Source organism: Chiloscyllium plagiosum, chromosome 6, assembly GCF_004010195.1.
Source record: "Chiloscyllium plagiosum isolate BGI_BamShark_2017 chromosome 6, ASM401019v2, whole genome shotgun sequence".
NCBI classification, from domain to species: domain Eukaryota; kingdom Metazoa; phylum Chordata; class Chondrichthyes; order Orectolobiformes; family Hemiscylliidae; genus Chiloscyllium; species Chiloscyllium plagiosum.
The window spans coordinates 72,861,689-72,881,805 of NC_057715.1; the positions used below are offsets into that span (position 1 = coordinate 72,861,689).

Sequence of the window (20,117 nt, forward strand, 5' to 3'; positions counted from 1 at the left end):
TCAGCATAAACCTTTGGTGAAATCCACTCAATCCCAGGAACCGTAGTATGCTTTTTTTGTCAACGGTGTGGGAACTTCCCCAATTTCTATAGTTTTAACATCTTGTGAGGCCATTTTATCCAATATCCAATAACATGGCCCAGGAAGGTGATTTGGGCTTTGGCAAATTCACTTTTAGCTAGCTTTCCCACCAAGCCTGCCTTCTGAAGTCAATTGAACAAGTTCAATAAATGCTGTTACTGTTCCTTCCTTGAGTGACTAAAAATCACCACGTCATCAATATACGCCACACAATTGGGTAACCTTATTAGTCAGTCTCTGAAATATGGCTAGAGCATTTTTCATACCAACTGGCTTGACTTTGAACTGATATAATCCATCTGACGTCATGAAAGTCAAAATTCCCTTTGCTTTCTCTGACAGAAATACTAGAGTCATAGAATTCGGATCACTGGATTAAAAATCCAGAGTGCTAGCCAGCCTCTGAGCGAGTCTAACTTAGAAATGTAAACTGCTTGACCCACTTTTTTGACACAGTCCTCCAACCATGGAACTGGACATGCATCAGTCTTTGTAATGGCATTGACTTTGCGATAGTTCACACATAACCATTGAGTACCATCTGGCTTAGGCACCATGACTATGGGTGAGCTCAAGTCACTGTAACTCACTTTGATTATGCCATCTTGGAGCACACGCTCTATCTCTTTCTGAACCTGTGCCAACTTTAGAGGGTTATGCCGATAAGGATGTTGCTCAATTGGAACAACATCTCCTATCTCTACATCATGCATAATTAGGTTAGTACTTCCTAGTTTACTTCTGCATATCTCCCCATGTGATAGTAATAACTCTTTCAGATCATTTTGATTGTCTTGTGGAAGGTAACCCAATAGTTTATCCCAATTTTTGACAACTTCCTCATTGTCCAATTTGATTTAAGGAATGTCCAATTCAGAGTCCTCTGAACTTGGTTCTTCCTTCTGTGCTGTAGTCATTAACACCTTCTCCTCTGGCTTTCCTTCCCTATCAAAATACCTTTTAGGCATATTCACATGACATGCTCTGTGAGATTTCTTCCTATCTGAAGTCCTTATCAGGTAGTTCACCTCACTCAATTTCCTCTCAATTTGATAAGGTCCACTAAACCTAGCTTTTAAAGGCTCACTTGTTACTGGAAGGAATACCAATACCTTATCCCCAGTTGCAAAATTGTGAATTTGTGATTTCTTATCTGATCCCTGTTTCATTGTATGCTGTAATACTTTTAAATGCTGTCTAGCCAATTCTCAAGCTCTATTTTACCATTCTCTAATGAACACATAGTCCAAATGGGTGGTCTCTGAATTCTGACATTAATTTCTCCTTAATCAATTTTAATGGTCCTCTTACTCCGTCCCCAAAAATTAATTCAAATGGACTGAATTTGGTCGATTCATTTGGTGCATCCCTGATCGCAAAAAGTACAAACGGAACTCGCTTATCCCAATCAGCTGGATAATCCTGACCATAAGCCCCCAAAATGGTCTTTAATGTTTGATGCAATCTCTCTACCACTCCCTTCAATTCTGGATGGTATGCAGCAGATTTGAATTGCTTTATTCCCAAGTTATCCATAATCTCCTTGAATAGTTTGGATGTGAAGTTCAATCCTTGATCTGAATGGATCTCTATTGGTAGTTCGTATCTGGTAAAAAGTTTGAGTAACTCTTCTATAACCCTTTTAACTGTGATGTTGCGTAATGGGATTGCTTCTGGAAATCTAGTTGAGACATTCATTATTGTTAATAAATACCTATTCCCACTTTTTGTTTGAGATAGGGGACCTACACAATCAGTCAAGACTCTTGTGAAAGGTTCCTCAAATGCTTGAATAGGTAGTAAAGGTTCAGGTTTTATAATTGCCTGGGATTTTCCAATTAGCTAACATGTTTGTCACGTCTGGCAAAATTCAACTACATCCTTGTGTAGTCCAGGCGAGTAAAAATGTTTTTGTATTTTCATCTGTATTTTCCTCATTTCTTAATGACCTCCAAGTGGTAGCTCATTGGCCACTCGCAATACCTCCTTTCTATACTCTACTGGCAAAACAATTTGATGAATCTCTGCCCATTTCTCTTCTGGTGTGATGGTCTCCATTTTCTCATTAAGACATCATTTGTTTAATAATTCACTCTTCTCACTATATGCCAAATGATATAACTGTTTTAAATTTTCATCTTTCTGTTGTAACTCGATTAGTTTAGCCGAACTCAAGATACTTGCATGTTTACCTATTTGCTGCTGCTCTGTCCCACTTATCAGTTCAAAAAAGTACCTGATAAAGCTATGTCAGCTTCCTTATCTGTGCCTTTTGATCCTGCTTCAACTTGTGCCTCTGTGATCTTGTGATCACACAATCTGGAAAAATTCCTGGATAAACTTCCATCATTTCTTCAGTTGCATGTATCTCCATTGGCTTTTCAACTAGAGTAGGCAGCACGCCTATCGGTGAATCAGCTATATCATTTGCAAGGACAAATTGTATTCCTGGAGCTGAGAGTTTGTCCAGTACTCCTACCACAAATTCTCCACTCTTCTCTGGACTCTTTAGCCTCAACTGAGCACTTTTTGTCTCACCATGAATTCCTGTTACCAGTACGTTTTTGGCAATAGTCTCTCAGGAGTACATATCTCCTCATCCTTCAGCATTACAGACCGACACTCTTCTCTGGACTCTTTAGCCTCAACTGAGCACTTTTTGTCTCACCATGAATTCCTGTTACCAGTACGTTATTTGGCAATAGTCTCTCAGGAGTACATATCTCCTCATCCTTCAGCATTACAGACCGAGAGGATCCTGTGTCCCATAATATTGTAACCTTTTTACCTCTACTCCTGGCCTATGTGAATAAACTTTACCCTTGCATATATATATATATTTTGAAGCAGATCTGGCACTTCTTCCTTAATCAACCTCTGATCATCTTGTACACTGTGAGGCAGTTGTCTAAACTTCTCTTTTGCTTTTTGTTACTAGTCCAACAAAATTTCCAGGCTTGTCCGGTTTTCCTACATCTGGCTTTCTTCTAGCCCACCAACACTGTGATTTTGTGTGGCCCACTTTATCACAATGAAAACACTGGAACTTTTTAACTTCTTAGTCCACCCTCAAGGGTTTCTTTTTTACCCTGTGGTAAGTTCTCCTTATGATCTTCACTGCGATCTACCTTTCCCTTTCCATGTGAGGATTTCTCTTTGCCCCATCCCTCATGGACTGGAATTGATTCAGGAAGCCAAACCAAGTTTTATGGACCAGCCACTTCAGCTGCTAACCTTGCTGTTTTAACTCTCTGCCCTTCCACATGAGTTTGCGCTGCTTCCTCATTAAGGTTACCTTCAGCCTTTATCTCCAGCCTTTTAAACTGACTTCCCTTCTTAAGTGTCAGTTTTTGAAGTTCAAAAGCTCTCTCTTTTTCCCTCTCTTCTGCTTTTAACTGTGGCTCAAACTATTTCATTTCTGCTGCCATTTCCTTATCTCTCACCTCTAACTCAAGCTGCTTCATTTGTGATTGAATTCTCGCCATCTCTATAGATTCTGTTGGTTTCTCCAGCTGCTGCTGCTGTAACTATCTCTCATAGAGTCATAGAGATGTACAGCATAGAAACAGACCCTTCGGTCCAACCCATCCATGCTGACCCAGCCTCCACCACTTCCTCTGGCAGCTCATTCCATACACGTACCACCCTCTACGTGAAAACGTTGCCCCTTAGGTCTCTTTTATATCTTTCCCCTCTCACCCTAAACCTATGCCCTCTAGTTCTGGACTCCCTGACCCCAGGGAAAAGACTTCGTTTATTTATCCTTTCCTCACAGAAGCAGGCTGGTCTGCTAATTCCCGCAGCTTGGTCTTATTCACCTTTTGCAAAACTTCTAAAGTCACCGTATCCAATTCCAGAAATCATTTAGCGACTGAAAGAGCCATTACTATCCCAAGCTTTGATTACCCAACCAAACCAACACCCGAAATAAAGACACGACATGCTGTTTTAAGTCCTGCAAAGAGCCCCAATCTGTTATGGACTCGGCCAGACCACTCAAAACATTCTTAAGCAGGCAGCCCAGACCATAACTTGGCAATTTGTTTTGGTCAGTGTACAGTGAAAATTACCCGGAGTAAGCTAGCTAGGTTGACTACCAGGTTTTAAAACAGACAAAAATGTATTCACAAAATTATACAATGAAACACAAAGAATAGAATAAAGAACCCCTACAGAACCCAGTCTATCCAAACGAGACTTAATTATGCTGTTCCGATTATACACAACAGTCCCAATCAGCAAACCCCCTTAAAAAAATCAGTAAAAATGGAACAAATACTTACAAGTTGAAGTTAGAAGGGCAGAAGGAGAGAGAGTTTCGCAGCCTGTTTCCACACAGCTGAACTCCTAATTAATTCAGGCTGAGCTGTTCAGCTCGAGAGCTGACCGCTCCCCTTTCACATCTAAAATATGACCACTTTGGCCTGAAATCTGATCTGTTTATATATAAACAAAGGGCTCTCAAAATCCATTTTCATCTCTATACCAAACTAGTCACCTCGGAGCCGGGAGGGTTGTATAACCCCTCTGCAAAAAAACCAAGGACACAATATCCTTGAGAAAAGGAACAGCTTTTATGCAAAAGCGACCAGCTTTGTGACAGTGGCTATAGAGATAGTTGATGCATTCCACAATTCTACAAATTCTGGAATGATTCTGGGTGAGTTGGACTGAAGGGTCTGCTTCCATGATGTATGACTCTCACTCTATTTCTTTGGCTTGGAAAGTAGTAAATGTTTCCCTGCACTTTAAATGAGAAAGACAGAAATGAAGGAACGACAGACCTGTTGTCTTACGTAAGCAGTAGCAAAAATGCTGGAATGTTTATAGAGGATGTGATAGTTAGATACTTGATAATAATTATCTGATGAGCATTGTCAGCATGTATTTGCAAATGGGAAATTATGTTTGATAAATTAGTTGTAGTTTTTGAAAAATTGCAAAACAAAATTTATATAAAAGAGCTGACAGATGTAGTATACTTAGATTTTCAGAAGACTTTTGGTAAAATCCTCCAAAGAAGGCTGGTTAGAAAAATTAAAGCACGTGGGATAGAAGATATTTTACTGGCAGGCATGATTGGCTAACAGAAAATGGAGAGTGGGAATAAAAGAGTCATTCTGATGTTGGCAGGCTAAGACTCATGGGGTACCACAATGTTCAGTACTTCAGCCCAGCTGTATAATTTTCAAATTGAATGGCTGCAATAGCAAGATCCATCTCAACAGTCTGGAATTTTTGTCCTTAAATTTCTCCAAAAACTTTAATGGGTTATGATCAGTATATATGATTGTCTCAGACACATTACTGGCAACCAAAATGTTGAAATGTTGTAACGCCAGCACTGAACTGAAAATCACCTCCTCAGTTGCCAAATATTTCTGTCGATGAACGATCAGTTTCCGGAGAAATATCCAATAGGTCTTTCTATCTTCTTGTCGTTATCTTGTAAGAGTACAGCATTGACACCCACATAATTTACATCGATAGCTACCTTGAATGGTTTTGCGTAATTAGGTGTCTCTAATACCGGGACAGTGGTTAACACAGCTTTCAGACTGTCAAATGCCTTCTGACAGTCTGCCGTCCACTGGAACTTCCTGCTTTTCTTCAGTTATTCAGTAAATGGAGCCGCCACACTGCTAAAATTTGGTACAAATTTCTGATAAAACCCATGCAATCCCAGGAATCATAGTTATGCTCTCTTCATTAATGGTATGGGAAACTGCCCAATAGTCTTTGTTTTCACATTCCGTGGGGCCACCTGTCCATGTCCGATCATATGGCCTAGGATTGAGACTTGGGCTTTGTTGAATTCATTCTTAGTCAGGTTTATCACCAAGCCTACCTCGCAAAGTCAATGGAATAATTCTGATACATGCTGCAAATGTTCCTTCCATGTGTGACTAAAAATCACCAGGTCGTCGATGTATACTACACAATTGGATAATGCAGAAATGGCTTTATTTGTTAGAATTTGAAATGTGGCTGGCACATTTGTCGTACCAAATGGCACAACGTTAAATTGATACAGTCAATTCAGTGTTACGAAAGCCGAAATTGTCTTTTCTCATTCGGTTAAAGGTACCTGCCTGTATCTTCTAAGTAAGTCCAACTTGGAAATACACGTTGCTTGTCCCACCTATACAATACAGTCTTTCAAACGTGGAATTGGATATGAATCAGACTTTGTAACTGCATTGACTTTGCAGTAGTCCACACAAGACCATTGTGTGTCATCTGGTTTTGGCACTATTACAGTGGGTGAGCTGCAGTCACTGCAACTCACTTTAATTATATTGTCTTAGAGCAGGCATTCAATCTCTTTTTTTTATCTCAATCATCTGGATAGTCTTGACTATAAGCCCATAGCGTGGTCTTTAGCAACTGATGCCACCTTTCTAGCGCTCCCTGTGATTCTGGATGGTGTGCAGTGGATTTGAATTGCTTTATTCCTAAGCTGTTTATAACTTCTTTGAATAATTTTGATGTAAAATTTGACTCTTGATCTGATTGTATCTCTGTAGGTAGTCCATATCTAGTGAAAGATTTGAGTTACTATTGTACAATCCTGGAACTCTGAACACATCCATTATTTTTAACAAATACTGATTCCCACTTCTCGTTTTAGGTAGGGGTCCTACACAATCAATTAAGACTCTTGTAAATGGTTCCTCAAATGTAGGACTGGATATTGAAGGTGCGGGCTTTACTACTGCCTGTGGTTTTCCAGTTACCTGACATGTATGACATGTCTGGCAAAATTCTACATCCTTGTGCAGTCCAGGCCAGTAAAAATGTTTTTGTGTTTTAGCTTTAGTTTCTCGTACCTCTAAATGACTTTCTACCAGTAGTTCGTGCCCAACTCACAACACCTCCCTTCTATAACCCAGTGGTAATACGACTTGATGACTTTCTGCCCATTTTTCATTTGCCTGAATATGGAATGGTCTCCATTTCCTCATTAAGACCTCATTTTTAAGATAGTAGCACTCAGGGATACACTCAGATTCTTCTTTCATGTACACTTTTTGATACAATTGCTTTAGTTTTTCATCTTTCTGCTGTAACTCAATTAATTTCTCTCAGCTAAAGACATCCACTTTGTCCTCCACCTGCACCTGTTGTTTTAACCATTTGATCAAACATGGTCTCTGATAATTCTACTTCAACTTCCTTATCTGTATTCTTTAATTTCTCCTCCTGTTTCAACTAGTGGCTTCTTGACCTTGTTACCACACAGTCAGGAAAAATCTCAGGATATGCTTCCTTTAATATCTCAGTTGTCTGATTTTCCATTGGCTTTTCAACTATGGTAGGCAGCACTCCTACCTGTCACCCAGCTATATGGTTAGCAAGAACAAATTGTATTTGTGGAGCCGAGAGTTTTTCCAGTTCTCCTACCACCACTTCTCCACTTTTCACTGGACGCACTAACCTCACTCTACATAATTGAGCACTTCGTATCATACCATGATTTTCATATACTAGCAGTTTTTCTGGCAGTAGTCCTTCTGAATTACATATTTCCACATCTCTCAACGTCAAAGATTGACATGATCCCATATCTCTTAATACTGTAAACTCTTTACCTGGCCTCTGTGAGTAAACCTTACCTTCACAAGTAAATGGTTTAAGATCTTGCACTTCCTCCTTAACCAACCTCTGACCAGGTTGTACATTCTGGCTTCCATTATGATTTTCTTTACCACTTCAAGAAAATTGCAGAGCTTTTTAACTTCCCTTTACCCCGAGATCTACATTTCCCTTACCACATGAGGATTTTTTTTCACAAATTTCTATCCCTCATGGATTGTAATTGATGTTGGAAGCCAAACTTTAGTTTATGAACCAACTCATAATTATCAGCCATTTCAGCTGCTAACCTTGCCATTTTAACTCTTTATTTTTCCACGAGTTCTCACTACTCAGAAAATGAATTTTTGCGCTCCTCCAAAATAATTGTCTCTCTAACAGCGTCATTGATTGGTCTATTTTTAATGCTCATATCCATCTACCAAAATTACTTTGTTGATCCTTTCAAACTCAATATATGTTTGACCAGGGTCCTACCTTAGATTCCTGAAACATTGCCCATAGGCTTCTGGCACAAGCTCATATGCACGTAAGATAGCTTTCTTCACCTCCTCGTATTCGCCAGATACCTCCTCCTGATAGTGATGCAAATACCTCACTAGCTTCACCTTCCAGCTTTGTTTGGATCAACAAAACCCACGTGGTTACTGACCACTTCATCTGTTTAGCCACCTTCTCAAATGAGATGAAAAAGGCTTCTACATGTTTCACATCAAATTTAGGCAATGCTTGGATATATTTAAACAGATCCTCACCAGGCCTTTGCCTATGATTGTTTTGCTCATCCTCACTTTCTTCCTCATTAAGCCTGCCTTATACCTTCACCTCCATCCTATTAAGCCAACTTTCCTGTCGACGTTCTAATTTATGAAGTTCAAATTTTCTCTCTCTCTCCCTTTCCTCTCTCTCTTTCTCCTTTTCTTCTCGAGGGCCTTCCTCTTCTTTTTGTTCTGCTAAAGCGATTCTGTCCCTTTTGTTATGATTGGATGATTTTTTTTTCTCTTTTCTGCTTTTAATTGCATTTCACATTGTTTCATTTCTTTTTCTCTTTATTTTTTCTTTTGCCTCAAACCCAAGCTGCTTCATTGAATTTTAGCCATTTCCAAAAATTCTAATGGCCCTTACAGCAAGTTTAAATGCCAAGCTATTGTAATTATTTCTCCTTTTCTCACGGATGAAGTTACCTCTGTAACTCCAGCTTATCTGCCAATAACAGTAGCTTTGCCTTGTTCACCTTTTGTAAAGCCCCTAAAGTCACTTCTTCCACCCCCAGAAAACTCTTAGTGTAAGAGACATTACCCTTCCAAGCACTGTTTAAACCATCCGAATTTAGCACTGAACAAAAGACACTAACACCTGCTACTCGCCACTTTGCGTCCAGCAACCCTAAGCCCAAATTGGAACTACCAAGCCAATCCTGGATGAGCCCCCTATCTGTTATGGGCCAGCCCTGACACCCACAAAATATGTCAAGAATGTAGCCTAACTCTAACTCTTTCTTATTTTAAAGGTAAATGTGAAGTGGGTGTTCCAGGTGTGATGCAGCTGGTCAAACCACTCAGCTTTAAGCAAAACAAAATTTAATTAAACTCTACAGTTGAAACACGAACAATATTAATTGGAACCTACTTAGTTCAAATAGTTTGGATGGAGCAGTTTTTTGTCAGGTATGTCCAGGAAGGGTTCCTGATGACACAATATGTAGATAGGCTGACTAGAGAGGAGGCCATATTGGATTTGGTGCTTGGCAACAAACCAGGCCAGACGTCAGATCTCTTGATGGAAGAGCATTTTGGTGACAGTGATTGCAATACCCTGACCTTTACACATGGAGAGGGATAGGAGCACACAGTATGGGTATGGATTTAATTGGGGGAGGAGGAATTACAATGTTATTAGGCAGGAACTGGGGCCCCTAAATAGGGACAGATGTTCTCAGTGGAATGCAAGACAGAAATGTGGAGGTTGTTTAGGAGACATTTGCTGATGGTGCTGAATAGGTTTGTCCCACTGAGGCAAGGAAAGCATGGGTGACAAGGGATGTGGAACACCGTGTCAAGATGAAGAAGGAAGCTTACTTAAGGTTGAGGAGGCAAGGATCAGACAAGGCTTTAGAGGGTTACAAGGAACTGAAGAGTGGACTTGGGAGAAGCTCAAATGGGGCATGGAAAAGCTTTAGCAGATAGGATTAAGGAAAACCCTAAGGTGTTTACACTTGCGTGAGGAACATGAGAATGGCTAGAGTGAGGGTAGGGCTGATCAGGGATAGTGGAGGGAACATACGCCAGGTGTTTGAAGAAGTAGGGGAAGTCCTTAATGAATACTTTGCTTCAGCATTCACTACTGAGAGGGAACTTGATGTTCCTGAGGATTGCGTGAAACAGACTGATATGCTAGCAGAGATTGATGTTCGGAAGGAGGATGTGCTGAAAATTTTGAAAAACATAAGGACAGATAAATCCCCTGGGCCAGATGGGAAAAACCTTAGGTTACTACAGAAAGCGAGGGAAAAGATTGCTGTACCTTTGGCAATGATTTTTCCGTCCTCACTGTCCACTGGAGTAGTGCCAGATGATTGGAGGGTGACAAATGTTATTCCCTTCTTCAAGAAAGGGAATATGCATAATTTTGGGAATTACAGACAATCAGTCTTACATTAGTGGTTGGCAAAGTGTTGGACAGGATTCTGAGAGACAACATTTATGATTATTTGGAAAGCCATAATTTGATTAGAGATAGTCAGCATGGCTTTGTTAGGGACAGGTCATGCCCCATAAACCTTATTGAATTATTTGAGGATGTGACAAAACACGTTGATGAAGGTAGAGCAGTGGATGTGGTGTACTTGGATTTTAGCAAGGTGTTTGATAAGGTTCCTCATGGCAGGCCCATTCAGAAAGTAAGGAGGCATGGGATGCAGGTAAAACTGTCTGTCTGGAGACAGAATTGGTTGGCCCATAGAAAACAGCGGGTGATAGTAGACGGAAAGCATTCAGCCTGGAGCTCGGTGTCCAGTGGTGTTCCGCAGGGATCTGTTCTGGGACCTCTGCTGTTTGTGATTTTTACACATGACTTGGATGAGGAAATGGAAGCATGGGTTAGTAAGTTTGCCAATGATACAAAGGTTTTTGGAGTTGTGGATAGTTTTGAGGGCTGTTGTAGGTTGCAATGGGACATTGATAGGATGCAGAACTAGGCTGTTAAGTGGCAGATGGAGTTCAACCTGGACAAGTGTGGTCATTCACTTTGGAAGGTCCAATTTGAGTGCAGAACAGGGTAAAGGCAGGATTCTTGGCAGTGTGGAGTAACAGAGAGATCTTGGGTCCATGTCTATAGATCCCTCAAAGTTGCCACCCAAGTTGATAGGGTTGTTAAGAAGGCGTAGGATGTGTTGACTTTCATTAGCAGAGGGATTGAGTTTAAGAGCCACAAGGTTGTGATGCAGCTCTATAGAACCCTAGTTAGACCATACTTGGAATATTGTGTTCAGTTCTGGTTGCCTCATTATAGGAAAGATATGGAGAGGGTGCAGAGGAGATTTACCAGAATGCTGCCTGGACTGGAGGGCATATCTGATGAAGAAAGGTTGAGGGAGCTAAGGTTTTTATCATTTCTCTGCTCATTCCTGAAGAAGGGCCTGTGCCCGAAACGTCGAATCTCCTGTTCCCTGGATGCTGCCTGACCTGCTGTGCTGTTCCAGCAATAAAGTTTCAACTCATTATAGGAAAGATATGGAGAGGGTGCAGAGGAGATTTACCAGGATGCTGCCTGGACTGGAGGGCATATCTGATGAAGAAAGGTTGAGGGAGCTAAGGTTTTTATCATTGGAGCAAAGAACGATGAGAGGTGACTTGAGAGAGTTACAAATCACACAACGGCAGATTATAGTCCAACAGGTTTAATTGGAAGCACTAGCTTTCAGAGGGCCGCTCCTTCATGAGGTGGTTGTCTCTGAAAGTAGTGCTTCCAATTAAACCTGGTGTTGTGTGATTTGTAAATTTGTACACCCCAGTCCAACACCGGCATTTCCAAATCATGACTTGAGAGAGGTGTACAGATGTTGAGAGGCATTGATAGAGTGGATAGCCAGAGACTTATTCTCATGGCAGAAATGTCTATCACAAGGGGGCATAATTTTAAGGTGATTTGGAGAAAGGTTTAGGGAACATGACATAGGTAGATTCTTTACACAGTGGAATGCACTGCTGGCAGTGGTAGTGGAGTTGGATAATTAGGGACATTTAAGTGACTCTTGGATAGGCACATGGAAGATAGTACAATGAAGGGTATGTTGGTTAGTCTGATCTTAGAGTAGTATAAAAGGGCTGGCTCAATATCGAGGGCCAAAGACCCTGTACTGTGTTGTACTGTGCTATGTTCTATGTTCGAAAAGAAAACAGAATTTAGAATAACCTAGTTATCAAGTTGGTTGAGTTTTCAAACGGTTAAATAGCTGTTTCAGTTCCCGCAACATCCCCTAAACATACCCCTTGGCAAAAGGTAAATTCAAACATCAGTTCTTACAGGCAGGAGAGATTTCAGAGAGTGAAGCCAGTCAAGAATCAACTGCTGAAGCTTGGAACCTTTCTCTGGACTGCAGCCGCTTCTCACTGTTACAACTAAAAGAAACTAGAAAAAACCTGAACGGGGAGAACTGACAACTCCCCCTGCCATTGTAAAACTAGGCTCTTGCCCAGACATTTCAGCAACTTTGCCTTTATGACAAAAAAAGGACAAAAGAACCTTTTTAAAGTGACAGCATCATCACACCATACCTTCTATGTTCACATCCAAATCATTTTTATAAATGACAGAAAGCAGTGGGCCCAGCACCAACCCCTGTGGCACACTGTTGATTACAGGCTTCCAGTCTGATAAGCAACCCTCTGTCTCTTACCTTTGAGCCAGTTCTGTAGCCACATGGCTAGTTCTTCCTGTATTCCGCGTGATCTAACCTTACTAACCAGTCTACCATGAGGAATCTTGTTGAATGCCTTACTGAAGTCCATATAGATCACATCTACCACTCTACCCTCAGCAGTGTCCTTTCTTACTTCTTCGCTCGTGAGACATGATTTCCCACTCACAAAGGCCATGTTGACTATCTCTAATCAGTCCTTGCCTTTCCAAGTACATGTAATTCCTGTCCCTCAGGATTGCCTCCAACAATTTGCCCACCACCAATTTCAGGCTCACTGGTCTCTTATTCCCTGGCTTTTTCTTACTATCTTTCTTAAACAATGGCAGCACGTTACCCAACCTCCAGTGCTCCAGCACCTCACCTGTATGTATCAATGATACAAATATCTCAGCAAGGGACCCAGCAATTTCTTCCCTAGTTTCCCACATAGGGTACACCTGAACATGTCCCAGTGATTATCCACATTTATGCATTTAAAGATGTCCAGCACTACTTCCTCTGTAATATGGACTTTTTTCAAGATGTCGCCAATTATTTCCCCACATTCTCTGTCTTCCATATCCTTCTCCACAGTAAATACTGATACAAAATGCTCCTTTAGTATCTCCCCCATAGGTGGTCTTGCTACTCTTTAAGGGGTCATATTCTCTACCTAGTTACACTGTTGTCCTTAAAGTGTTTGCAGAATCCCTTTGGATTCTCCTTAACCCTATTTGCCAAAGCTATGGTTGGAGTAACTGGAGGGAGAAGAAAGAGACAACATATCTTGAAAATGAATTAACTCCTATCAGATTCTTTTCAAATTCATTACTAAACACTTGCCAGAATTTAGAGTATAATGTCAAATGTTTAGAATCTCAAAGTTTGTTGAAATTACATCTATGAATTTCTGTCAGGGAGTATTTATTGCAAGTTTAAAATTTGTTACCACTGTAGGGATCAGGAAATTCCATAAGATGGCACTCTGAGCTGGAAATATACATAGCCAAAGCTTTGTCAGATGCATATTGTGGTATTCTGCACGTTTAATTTGTGAACTCCTTTGATATTCTTAGAGCTGTGAATATTATTAAACCTTTTACAATTGAATATACAATGTTGAAGAAAATGAAAGCAAACCAGCTGAGAAATTACTTTTGACACTTCCTCGATTTGACAGCAAACCAATACAGATTAGCAATCATCAATGTAAATAGCAGACTTAAGTGAGCAGCCACTGTGTAAGAGTCGGATTGGTGGTAGTCACCAAAAAAAACACCATTCAGTGGTCATTTCACATAAGCGCAAGATATGTGTTCTTGTGCAGAGGTATAATGCAAGCTGCCATGTTTTTTCATTATGAATAGTCAAGTCCTTGAATTTAAGGGCTACCTTCAAAGGATGTAACTGATGAGTACTATCGGGAGACCGTCCCAGGAAAAGTACAACGCAAGCTATATGAACATAGGAGTGGTCATTGAACAAGCCATTGGGAAGCTGAAGATGTAACTCAGGTAAATGAATTAATCTAGAGACACCTTCCGGTATGTGCCAGCAAGCTGCATTTAGCACAGAATGATTGTGGCATGCTGCACTGCACAAAACAGCACAGAACTTAACCACTGATAAAAGGAGACATGACATTGCAGCTTTCATCTTGCACTTACGAGAAACAGGATGCGACAAACAGAGTTGAAAAAGGGACACCATTTTATACAACATGAGAAGAAGGTGCTGATTTTGTAGTACATTAGAACACCTCCAGGCTACTCCCATGGACACCTGGTCAGGAGGTACCATATGAAACCTTTACTAAGGGGACAAGGTAAGAGATGTAACAGCGCCTTGACCAGTGTTCCATTTCCACATTCTGTTTTTCTACCGTCCCTTTCATAAGCCATAAGGCCTTCCATTCCAGCTCAGTGCTGTAGAGGCTTTGCTGCACTTCAGGGTGGTATTGAACAGTCAAGTTGAAGCTTTCCTACATTCTACTCAAACTGACAGATAAAATATTCAGACCATTAATTAGATGCCTAATACATTGGATGCCCCATGCAGGTCCCCACTTATTCATGGAAGTAGTCATCAGTACAAATGCCTGAGACATTAAGGAGCTAGTGTTGGAATCAGACTGTTTGAAGGCTTCTTTGGAGAGAACTTCATATATTTTCTGGAATTCCTCTTCTTAATAGTGACCCCATTCCCACAACTAGCTCAGCACCTGCTAAGAAGAGCTTAGCTTATCCTATGCACTCTGATCAGGACTCTCTACTTCTGTCCCTGCCTTCAACACCTGCTGCTGCTGCTGCTGCTGGACACTTCTTCATGTCAACAAAAATGAGCAACATTACACGTGAGTTTGATTTTTAGAAATTACATTGAGTTGACCACTTTGATAAATGTTGGCCCAAAAAGATCCTGTAATCAGTCAATGAACGGTGCCAGCTGGATTTGCACTACCAAAACTGGTTGATAGTGGGTGTCACATAAATTCTATGGTGATACCTTTTCAGATTGTAACCTCATGTGAGGAATCTGTACCCTTTTCCTGCACTAAATCCTGAAGAATGGAACATTTGGTCAATATTGGAAAGGAAGCCTGCTGCTGACTAATGCCTACCTTGCTCCCTCAACAGTTGAAATAATAGTTCTCTATTTTGAACACCACTTAGAAGCAGCACCAAGAGTAACAAGGACACAGAATATATTCTAAGTGAGGGCAGCTCAATGTCTGTCACCAAGAATAGCTCAGCACTGGCTGAATTGGCCAAGACCTGCCAAATATATCTACAGGTAGAGAGAGATCCTTGCCTTGGGAAAAGCCATTTGCTCTCATTGTCACCAGACTACCCATTCACATGTATCTGTCCATGATAATGTTGGGACAGAATTAACCACTCAATCCCTGTGGAGAGAAAGTCCCATCTTTATCCTGAGCACAACTTCTGTTGTGGTTTGTGGCACATCCACTGTGTTAAATAGGAATCTGCACGCTTTTGTTACAATTTACCTTCTAGTAGCTATTCATTTTGTCAAGGATAAATGCTGTCTGATGTCAGCCTTAAATACTACCTAGCGGGAGCACTCATTAACCTCAGTTGCCCACTCCACACCAGATTTGCAGGCCACTTTCAATCTCTTATCTTTCTACATACAAGAAACGCAGCTTGTAAATGACTTGCCAAAACAAAACTCATTTCACAATTTAGATCTGATGACTAATAAAAAATAATCTTTCTTATTTTTTGGAGAGACTTCTCATATCTTGACTGCCACCTGTTTAAGTTTTAATTTTAATGCGAATTACCCATCTAACAATGCAATCATTGTTTATTGCTGCTAATAAACATGTTGGGTACTGAGTGTTATAAGTGTGTCTAGCTTTTTCAGGTTTTAATTACTGGAGTTTTTAAAAACAATTTTTTTAACATTCTCCTTTCTCCTCAAGCCAATCTTCTCTTTCCATACCTAATTCCAATGTCAAATGCCATTCACACTTAGCCTTCCTTGTTCAGATAGTTCTATTTGTTTCACACTCCTTCAATCTGATTGGTTAAGGAGACGTGCAGTTGATAGCCTTGTTCACTGAATTCTGAAATGTCCTATAGAGGGTACTACGCAATCTATAAAACAAACTTCTCACAACTTGACAATAAAAAGTATCATGGACGTGAATCTGGAAATTGAGCAAATCCAGCTGGCGCCATTCATTGACTGATTACAGGATTTTTTGGGGCCAACATTTATCAAAGTAATTTCTAAAAATCAAACTCACATGTAATGTTGATATCTCACGTTTTTGTTGACATCTTAAATCCCAGACATGTACTTTCTATTTATAGTATTTTCTAACAAGTATTTGAAAGGTCACATGTTCTTGTTATCTGTTAAATTCAGAATATTTAGTATATGTTTTAAACCAGCTGCTCAAACAGGCAAATGTGAAATCAGCGCTCTGAATTTTTCACTTAATACTTTTATAAATAAATGGTGATAAATCAAGCCTTCAGCATACCACCTCCACAGTGGTAACTATTACAGGTTTTTCTGAAATCTCCAAGTGGTTGGAATTGAACAATTAGACCAGTATACTGCAAATGTCCTTCTGTAAACACTGATAAAGTCTTATTATATATTATGCTTCACTTCTTCTGCAGCTGTAAACACATTGGTGCTCTGTCCAAATAATGACCTTGTTAGTGAGGTATACCATGTTCAGTCATCAGCAATCTGCTGTGACTTGTTGATTGCTTTTCACTCACTTTTCAAATGAATGATAAACTGTGGTTCTCCTAAATTGAGCAGAGTACTCTATATGTAGGAGTGTGATTTTTTTTTTAGTCATTCCCTTTCCATTCTATGTTTTTTGACTTCATTATATTTTTTGTAACACTTGCCTTTTCTAAAATAAAACACATTATTTTAACTGATTTTTGTTTTTCCATATATCCTATTCTCTTGAGTGTTTAGGCTACATCAGCTAAATGCATAGATTTAGAGTTTTGCTTAGTTAATTGTGATAATTGTAGAAGTACTGTAATTGCCCATCACAACACGATTCCACAGAACATTGACATTAAAATTAATGATTTTTTTCTACAAATTTTAATTGTAGTTTGTGTAATTTCTTAACAATTCTCTGGAAACATTTTTTTGTTTCACTTAGCTTTGTGTTGCATGTAGCATTATGAGTCTTATTTAATTTTGTTCTTCTAAGTTGTTAAGGCAGCTATGCCATTTGAAGAAAAGATAAAACCCAATTCATTGAGTATATTTTCAGAGTAATAATCACAGAAAAAAAACAGCAAGTCTGAGGATTCAGAGCATTTTAGAATTCAGCAAAAAAAATGTTTGAGGAAGAGGTAGAAAATAGAGTATCAAAGTAAAACTGCAGGAAACATAAAGGTAACTGTCAAAGCTACTGTACATATGTGAAGAGAAAAAGATTAGTAAAGACCCCATACAGTCAAATTTTAATGAGAAACAAAGAAATTGCAGAGGAATTGAACATATACTTTGGTTCTGTCTTCACAAAAATGTACACAAATAATATCCCAGAAGTGTTAGAGAACCAAGGGTCGAGTGAATGGTAGAATTGAAAGAATCAGTAGTAGTAAAAAAGAAAGATGCTGGGAAAATTAATAGGGTTAAAGAGTGACAAATCCGCAGGGCCAGATAATCAGCATTCCGGAGTACTAAACAAAATGGCCCTAGAAATATTGGAAGCATTGGTGGTCATCTTCCAAAATTCTATAGACTCTGGAGTAGTTTCTACAGATTGGTGATGGCAAATATAACCCACTATTTAAAAGAGAAGGAGAGATTAAAAAAAAAACAAATAATTATGGACCATTACAGACCAGTTAGCCTAACATCAAAGGCTATAGTGCTCTAAAAGGTGTAATAACAGAATATTTAGAAAGCATTAGTGGGATTGGACAAAGCCACCATAGCTAAATGAAAGGCAAATCATAATTAACAAGTCTACTGGAGATTTTTTTATAATGTGATTACTAGAATAGATATGAGAACCTGTAGATATTGTTATTTTAGATTTTCAGAAAACTTTGATAATGTCCCTCATAAAAGGTTAGTGGGCAAAGTTAAATCACATGTGATAGAGAGTAATATATTGGCATGGATTCAGAATTAATTGACAAACAGAAAAGCGAGTCAGAATAAATTGATCTACTTCTGAGTGGCAGGCAGTGATCGTTAGGGTACCAGAAAGATCAGTGCTTTGCTCCCGGCTATTGGCCAATAACCTTTGTCTGTAGTGTAGTTATCTATGACTCTTAACAGTGCCCTGAATAGCTGAAGTATAACCTCCGCACTTTTGTTTTAAATTCCTCTTACAATAAATAATAACATGTTAAGCTATTCATATGAATTGTAAATCGTATCTAAGCATGTAAGTAAAATGTTCACTGTGCTGTGATAGATTTTGCCTTTCTGAAGTATATTACTGAGACCTTGAAGAAAGGGTATCTTGGCATACTCTTGATCAATAATTGGCTGGTACAAAAATATTAGGTAAAAACAAGGACTGCAGATGCTGGAAACCAGATTCTAGATTAGAGTGGTGCTGGAAAAGCACAGCAGTTGAGGCAGCATCCGAGGAGCAGGAAAAGGGCTTTTGCCCGAAACATCGATTTTCCTGCTCCTCGGATGCTGCCTGAACCGCTGTGCTTTTCCAGCACCACTCTAATCTAGAATCTGGTACAAAAATATTACCATTCCAGTGCTCACTGATTTCATCGTTCATTTTGTTGAGCTTGAATGTACCACAAATGCAAACAAAAACACAATGATAAATTACAAAAAAGACACTGTAGAAAAACAATATGGGCATTCTGAAATCCTCTTTTTTTCTGTATGTATGTGTTCAATGACAATATTGTATCTTTAAATGTACCAATTTTGCCTAATCATTTGGAGCTTTTACAGCTGAGATTTTCTTTATATTCATTCATCCGTATTTATCCATTAGTAACGTAACTGAATGTTCTTTTCTCAACATCTCTGATAGGTAGTAGCTCTGTTGCAGAGTTTTTCCGCATTATGAACAGACAATTCACAGATTATGAATGGAAAACAATCAAGATGGCAGGTGATGAGTGGGCGCAACTGGATATGTTTTATAGGCACTGGGTACGTTATATTTGAGCATCGATGTTTTAGCCAGCTTCAATATATAAACTAAAATGCAAATATAAAGTTAAAAGGAATAAGAGTACAAATCATACATTCAGACCATTGAGACAGCTCTGCTATTCAATAAGGTCATGGCTATAGCCTTAAAGCCACTTCCATCCATGTTCCCCATAATACTCATCACTCAAAACTATGTTGAAATCAGCTTTGAACATATTCAATGACCTTGTGCATAAGCAAATTTCAAATATTCTGATGGAAGAAATTCCTGGTCATGGGAGACACCTTGTTTTAAACTCTTATGCCGAGTTGTACATGCCACCCTAAGAGAAAACATACTCTCAGCATCTATCCTGTGAAGCAGAAACATATGTTTTAATATGAACAGCTCTTACTTTCCCATGCAAGGACATTCTCCCCTAAGATGGGAGCCCAAAACTGTACAGAGTACTGCAAATGTCGTCTTACCAATGTCTTGCTCAGTTCAAATAAGACTTCCCTACTTTTCTAATTTATCCGCCTTGCAAAAAAAGGTCAACATGCTATGAGTCATTCTAATTACTTACTGTACCTGCATGCCACTAGTTTGTGATTTACATAAAAAGATACTTAGTTCCCTTTGTATCTCTCTCAATTTTGATATTATTATGCTTTTTGATCTGACCTTGCCAAAGTGGACAACATAGAGAGTAGACAATGAAGCCCCTTGCACTGCTCATCCTTTTGATATGATCATGGCTGATTGCATCTCAACCTCAACTCTACTTTCCTGCCCATTTTCCATAACCCTTCAAGCCATTGTTAATTAAAAATCCAGAAATTTACTCAATATCCCAGCATCCATTACACTCTGGGATGGTGAGTTCCACAGGTTCACAACCTTTTG

The 20,117-nt window shown here is 39.5% G+C and overlaps 1 protein-coding gene across 2 annotated transcripts in view; it reads left to right on the plus strand.

Moving 5' to 3' along the window:
- aasdhppt (aminoadipate-semialdehyde dehydrogenase-phosphopantetheinyl transferase) overlaps nt 1–20,117 on the plus strand; it is an 84,146-nt gene that overhangs the window by 22,099 nt on the left and 41,930 nt on the right. For both annotated transcript variants that reach the window (XM_043691827.1, XM_043691826.1), the window contains exon 3: nt 19,107–19,228. In XM_043691827.1, the coding sequence (XP_043547762.1) occupies nt 19,107–19,228 (122 nt within the window). The remainder of the gene's footprint in view (nt 1–19,106; nt 19,229–20,117) is intronic.